At 45.0% G+C, this 7,206-nt stretch overlaps 2 protein-coding genes across 2 annotated transcripts in view; both read right to left on the bottom strand.

Moving 5' to 3' along the window:
• dgki (diacylglycerol kinase, iota) overlaps positions 1–1,929 on the bottom strand; it is a 20,399-nt gene extending 18,470 nt beyond the window's left edge. The window contains exon 1 of the mRNA XM_060039094.1: positions 1,439–1,929. Within this exon, the coding sequence (XP_059895077.1) occupies positions 1,439–1,651 (213 nt within the window). The 5' untranslated portion in view covers positions 1,652–1,929. The remainder of the gene's footprint in view (positions 1–1,438) is intronic.
• A 2,320-nt stretch (positions 1,930–4,249) lies between these two features.
• creb3l2 (cAMP responsive element binding protein 3-like 2) overlaps positions 4,250–7,206 on the bottom strand; it is a 28,593-nt gene continuing 25,636 nt past the window's right edge. Inside the window, exons 11-12 of the mRNA XM_060038634.1 lie at positions 5,793–6,030; positions 4,250–5,369 (exon numbers count right to left, since the gene is read on the bottom strand). Of these exons, the coding sequence (XP_059894617.1) occupies positions 5,288–5,369; positions 5,793–6,030 (320 nt within the window). The 3' untranslated portion in view covers positions 4,250–5,287. The remainder of the gene's footprint in view (positions 5,370–5,792; positions 6,031–7,206) is intronic.

The following is a 7,206-nucleotide window of genomic DNA, read 5'->3' as shown; positions in this document are numbered from 1 at the left end:
CACGTATCTTCATTTAAAACAAGTAATGGAAGCCAAAGCAACCTGATCACTTTGTTACTAACTAGCATTCCATCTATAGATATGTCAATCGTGCTGCAAACGTCACTGACATCAATCTACAACACATCTGTCTCAAGCCTCCTCACTCGGGATTTGAAACAGGTGGTTCACGCTGTATCCGGGAGACATGCGGCTCAGTTATCGATTTGGTTTATTGATAACGTTGCACTGATATGAATAGGTCTTTGGTTGTTTTCAGTACTTTATCTCAGAAAGCAACAGTAAGAAAGGTCAATGGACATGGTCAGATATTTGGATTTGGATGGCGGCCGGTCAGGACTGTCGGTGTACGTGTGTGTGTGTGTGTGTGTGTGTGTGTGTGTGTGTGTGTGTGTGTGTGTGTGTGTGTGTGTGTGTGTGTGTGTGTGTGTGTGTGTGCCTGCGTGTGTGTGATGTGATGTTTGTTTTGGTCTCTGGCCAGTTTTTACTATCAACAGCAGCTGCCAGTGTCACTGGGGTGTCAGGCTGCTGCTGGCACACACACACACACACACACACACACACACACACACACACACACACACACACACACACACACACACACACACACACACACACACACACACACACACACACACACACACACACACACACACACACACACACACACACACACACACACAATCAATAGAGACATGCATGGCACTAGGGTACAGAAGCAGGGCGAACCAATAGCACATTTGATGGCCTAGCAAGGTTAGCCTGACTTAACAAGGGTCGAACAACAAATCTAGATGCCTACACCTTCTTAACATGGTGTACATACATATCAAAGCAAAACATAACCTAATCACAGGAAACACAGTCATACACGTATGAATGTGTGTGTTTTCCGTTTGAGTAGGCTATTTTTAGAGCATATCAAAATGTGCTCACATACTGACGTTTGGGTCCCACACCGCTTGTGTGTGTGAGTGATTAGCGACAGGCAGCTTGTAACACGCTATTACTGTGGCGGAGCGGATTATCTGGCTAGAGGCTTTAGCATGGACAGGGGTTTGGAAGTCGTTGACGCGACTGTCAATCGCCAAGCCAAAATAGCAAAGGATCGGCTCGGTATCGCCCTGTTGTGATATGTTTGCTGTGCTCACGATGCACTGGTAGGTTTTGGGGTAATTTTGCACAATCGTAGGACACAAGCGATGAACGAAATAAACGCCAAGGGTCCCCTCTGTCGTACGTATGACAGTTAGTACGGCTCTAATCAATATAGCCACAACACAAATCCACCGCTTAGCGCCCAAACAAACTAGGTTATGTCAAATACCAAGCTATCAAACAACCTCTGGTCCATTCTCACAGACCGTCTTCAGAAATGTCCGCGTTCCTCCGGCCGTATCCTGTCCGGACACAACCCACCCCCCTAGGACACCACTCACCTATACGAGGTCTGTTTTCTGAAAGCCAGTCCTTTTAATTTCTCCTCCAGCGTCTCTTTGTCCATTTCAGGAAGGCTGGTGAACGTGTCGCCGCAGCCCATGGCTTCCTCTGAACCCGCGCCGGACTCCGAGTCACCCCCTTCGGCCCCGAGTGCAGCCAGGCACCCGGTGAAACCACCTCCCGGGCCGCGGTCGTTCGCCAGGGGGTCCATGCCGGTTGTCGCTCTCTCTCTCCCCTAGCCCCGCACTGAACCCCCCTTTGCCCGGCTCGTAAGAGAACACAGGCTCCGGCGGGGGGTTGGGGGGGATTCTGAATTAAAACAAGCGACTCTATCGTTATAAAACGCGAGAATACATGTAGTTATTTTCGGGGCTAACACCCAGACCGCCGGGTGACCGCGGTCAGCTTGGTTTGTTGTTGCCGCAGCCGGGCACGGCAGCACGCGCTCGCCGCCTGGGGACCGAACTACCTCGCGAGCCTGACAGACTGGTAATGGCAACACGGCGCGCTGCTAGTTCGAGCGGGGCGGCGACAATAAACGTTTGATGAGAGCGCGGCGACGTCAGTAGTAGTACCGAGGCGGCGTGTAGCATCCATGGCCCTGGAACGAGAAGTGGAGCATTGTGGGATATTCCAGCTACTCTCCTCCTCCTCCTCCTCTTTGACTCTCTCGTGGTCCTTCGCTCTGCAGCAGCATCATCATCACTCAGGGGGAAAAAAGTAGGGCAGAGAGGGTGAGCTAGCCCGAAGGTGCACGCACGCCACGCATGTATGGGCAAACACGCCTTTTGCGTCGTAGGGAATTTAACAATGCGTTGATTTATGCGATAAGAGGATGAATTGAGAAAGCTTCTCGTAGGCTAATGGTATACCCAGATGTCTTTTATTTATTCAAATGTCATTTCAAGTCAGCTGTTTCAATACAAACCACCATTTCTCAGTTGTTATACATTGTCATTTGTAATTATAATTTCTGAATTCTTATTTGCGCACAGCAGTGCCAAAACCCCCAAAACAGGTATCGGTTGTCGTAGTTAAAGCACCAGCGTCCTACAGGATTGAGGGTAAAGAGAAACTGCCGAAGGCACCATGCATGCATGTTGAATGAAGAACCAAGTTGACCCAACTGGCGCTGAAGTAGACCCTCTCAAGACTCACACAGCTCACTCAAAGTACGGTCGGGGTGTTTTGGTAGCTAATGAGATTTAAAATAACTTATGACGGCGGGGAGTATGACGTATGGTTTATATTTATTTGATGGCGTATTTTTTATTGACCATTTCGTTATTTAGCAGTCAGTCAGCAAAGAGGAGTAGGCCTACTTGCATCCACTACGCATCCTGATCGACGATGCTAAGGTAGACTGTGCGGTCTGGGGGGGCGAGAAGTATGGGGGCGAACAACCTTTATAGGCCTACTGGGATTCAAGCCCCCACTGCGCTGGAGCTAGACTGACCCGCCCTCCAAAGTTGTAAACACATAATGCGCTTCATGTGTGAGATGTCAAGGAAGAACGAGTTGAAGGAGAGGACGTCTTCTTGCAGTGACTTGATAATCGCTTTCTGGAGACGTGTGATTAACATCATAAAGACACTCAGAGTTGAAAGAAGCACGGAGATCGAAGCAGGGATACGCGCCAGGTGAATCAGGTGCCAATTTGCATTCGCGTGCTGATATTTGAATGGAAAGGCTTATGAATGAAAATCACGGCAGTTGTGCCTAACCGGGTGTTTGTGTACATAGGCTGTACGCCATGTAGGTATATTAACCTTTGCTGTGCTTACTTCCCTCTTCTATTCCCTCTGTGACGTTGCGATGACAGTTCAAATATAGGAAAGGTGACGCCATTCTGCAGCTTTAAAAGTTGATTGCTGAGATGTAGGTTCAAGTATGAAAGGAAATAACTAGGCGCATTTGGAGGTAATGCCTTTTGTCCCGTGTAGACTCCTTATTTCTTGTGCTCTCCAACACTGGATTAATATTTTTTTTTAAAAACACATGAATTGTAAACGCCCATTCGTAGGCGGAGATCTTTTTTTTTTTTACCACACCCCGAAGCACTGGATAAATAATTGAATTAAAACATTAAACGTGTTGTGCCATTTATGATCAGCAGGCGCTAATTTATCAACAGAGTGAATAAATAAGTTGACAGAGACGTGATGTGCAGATGCTAGAACAATCAGTATGCTGCTTTATTAACAATGCATATTTACAAAAATATATATTTTTTTCTAGTAAGATTTTTTGGTGGATGCTGAAAGATATATATATATTTATATATATAAAGAAGAAAAATACTTAAGGACACTAAAATGGAACATATCAACGACATCGAAGGAACATTTAGCAGACAAACACTTTGGAAGCCATCGTATGAAAGGCTGGGACTCCACCAAAGCATCACAGTAAAAACAAAAAAACAACCACAGCGTTTACTTTAGTAACGTTAGTTGAGTCAATTGCAACCAGTGTTTAATCACACTTGTCCTCATATATATATATATACTTTTTCTTTTTGCCAGCCCCTGATGCACCTCAGTGGGAGATCATTTGTACTCCCTTTTTGTCATGTATTTGACTGTACTTTGGCACAGGTGCACTGGTGCTACCATGCAAAGAGCCAAACGCATTTGCACGCTGCCAACAAACTATTTAGAATGGTGTCCTCAATAGTGTGGTTGCCAAGCTCTTTAATGCCCCCCTCCCTGCCCCACCCTCTTCCAAACCCCCCATGATGCTTCAGTTTTTCCCAAGCCTTTGACAAAATAAAGGCGCCCCATGAAAAGAAGATATCACAGGGCATTAAGTCCTTAGCAGTCAGGCGTTTTAGTGGCGAGCAGTGACCGACATATGAGAGCAGATACTTCAGCCCTTTGGACAGAGCAGAATTAATTTGCAGTAACATGGTCCCATGTGCATCTCGTTTGGAAAGTAAAAGTCCCCTCCCTCCTCCAGACTTTTTCTCCTTCAAAGCCATCTAGCATAAATAAGCAGTGTGATTGGTTGGTATTTTACGTGTACACAAGATGGTTGGTCTGTATTTCATAAAAGGCAGGACACAATAGATAAGAAGCGCAATCAGGACAATAAACATAATAAAGTTCAATAAAATAAAAACATAAAGAACAAAGACAAAATTAAAGTATCAAAACGATAACGTTTGCATGTCATGGAATGGAATAAAAAGGTTTAAAAAAGGTCACCGCTACACATATCAATTACTTTAAAAACAAAAAGGGCTTCTATAAATACATTGCTGCTCTCTTTCGTTCCCATGTTAATTGGTGTCCTTTTCCAAAGAAAAATCCTCAAATGTCCAATTTGAATTCACCTTATAAGCACATCTCTCAGTTCAAGCAACACACAAGCACTCGCTTTGAACAGAGTCTTATGAAACATGTTTTGGGGTCAGATGCAACACAGTGCCTCAACTTCGTTGAGTGATTTGGCTGAAAGATGGACAACTAATACGGGTTGACTTATGTGGAAAACTATTCAGTGCAACGTCACTTAAAAACTTTTTTTTAGGGCAGCCAGTGCCTGATTTTTTTGTGGATCTTTTTCCTGTCTTTTTCATATTTTTACAGTGTACTATCTTTTCAAGCGTGAGTGGCATGAAAAGAACTGTGGACAAACGAACATCACTTTGTACATCTTTTTTCCCCCCGCTCCAGGACACTTGAACTGCGGTGCTGTTGGGGGGGGGGGGGTGGGGGGGGGTGGGGGGGGGGGCTGGGAGAATCAAAGGTCACGATGAAGAGTGGAGAACCAGGAGAAGCAAAAAATAATAAGATACGAAAATAAAATACAAAATAAAATTAAAAAACAAAAAAAATGTCCGTCCTCAGGATGTTTCGTTGACCGTTCGATCCAGTGCTAGCACCTTTTTACCGCTGCTGCTCTCGTTAAGCCATGGTTCCAGAGACCTGGGACAGACAGACAAATGGACAGAGTTGAGGAAATGAAGGGGGCTGAGGCAGCAAACCGAAGCAAATTCCAGCACGGAACAAGACATGCGTCTCTCAGCGTTTCAGCCCAAACCCCTGGCATTCCTTTCTTCCCGAACAGGAGGGAGCGGAGGATGTTGTGAATAGAAGTTGACTAAATGAGAACGGACGTCTTCCTGGAGGAGCTCAGCAACAGAAGGGTCTGTTTCCAAAGACTAGAATTTTTTACTTTTATTCTTATGCTATTCTTATATTATTCTTATTTTAAGGGAAAGTGTCTATTAAAGGACAGAGCCACAAGACTTCTGGTGTGACTCCATTCAAACAATATGTATTGTAAACCGTGTAGAATATGTTTTTTACAAACACGAAATTCAATAGGATGCTGGTTACTACAGTTACCTTTGCAGGTCCATCCGGAGGTTTTCCGTCGATTGCGTATCGTTGTTATTACTTCGGAGAGGGGTGTGGCTCTCGGCCACGTTGGAGGCAGGGCCCCCCATTTTATTCTGCTCGGAGCGGCGCCACGCTGCCATGACGACGGCCGGAGTGTCCTCCCATTGGTCGGGATACTCCCCGCCCAGGCCTAGGAGGTGTGGCTGCTCGTCCTCAAAGGTGGACAGCAGACTCCTGGATTTAACTGGAGATACGAGAGAGAGAGAGAGAGAGAGAGAGAGAGAGAGAGAGAGAGAGAGAGAGAGAGAGAGAGAGAGAGAGAGAGAGAGAGAGAGAGAGAGAGAGAGAGAGAGAGACAGAGAGAGAGCCAGGGAAGGGGAGAGAGAGGGAGGGGGAGAGAGAGAGAGAGAAGAGAGAGAGACAAGAGAGAGAGAAACAAGAGGGAGACAAGAGAGAGAGAGACAGAGAACGAGAGAGAGGCAGAGAGAGATAGAGAGACAAGAGAGAGAGAGAGGGACAGAGAGAGAGAGAGAGAGAGAGAGAGACAAAGAGAGAGACAGGCAGAGAGAGAGAGAGAGAGAGAGAGGGACAGAGAGAGAGACAGAGAGAGAGAGAGACAGAGAGAGAGACAGAGAGACAGAGGGAGGGGGAGGGGGAGAGAGAGAGAGAGAGAAGAGAGAGAGACAAGAGAGAGAGAAACAAGAGGGAGACAAGAGAGAGAGAGAGACAGAGAGAGATAGAGAGAGACAAGAGAGAGAGAGAGGGACAGAGAGAGAGAGAGAGAGAGAGACAAAGAGAGAGACAGGCAGAGAGAGAGAGAGAACATGTATAAATTAACCATCCTCTTAAGATAACCTCAGGTCAGCTGAGGTACTCATTCCTCAGCCTCAGTCATGAGGGCCTCAAAATAGTAATAGAAGTAATACAATTTATTATAATAAAAAAATAGGCCTTGAGACATTTGTTTTCAGAGACGCTTTCTATTTAGTAGGAATACAAAATTCCTAAGAGGAATTTTTACATATATTATTTTGTCTATAGAAAACTACAGAATTGAAAATTCCTACGAGGAATTTTGTATTCCTATAGGAATTTACTGAATTCCTACTAGGAATTTACTGAATTCCTACCAGGAATTTAGTATTTCCTGATGTATTCTTTTGTCCTATTTTTATGCACTGTTAAGCACGTTGAGAGTGTCGTCAGCAATGAGAGGCGCTTTACATATATGATATATTATATATTATTATTCATTATTTATCCCCTAGTGACCTTGTTCACATGTATGTCAATAACGTTTCCTTATGCTTGTATACATTATATATAGAATAAATAGATGGAGGACACAAACACTCAAAGCATGGGCGGTAACATAGACGGAGTTATATGTGCAAATTCATAAATGTATGTATATATTGCA

The sequence above is a fragment of the Gadus macrocephalus genome, chromosome 19 (genome assembly GCF_031168955.1).
Source record: "Gadus macrocephalus chromosome 19, ASM3116895v1".
In the NCBI taxonomy this organism is placed as follows: Eukaryota; Metazoa; Chordata; class Actinopteri; order Gadiformes; family Gadidae; genus Gadus; species Gadus macrocephalus.
Note: the sequence above shows the minus strand (reverse complement) of the source record. Positions and strands in the feature narration are given on the sequence as shown.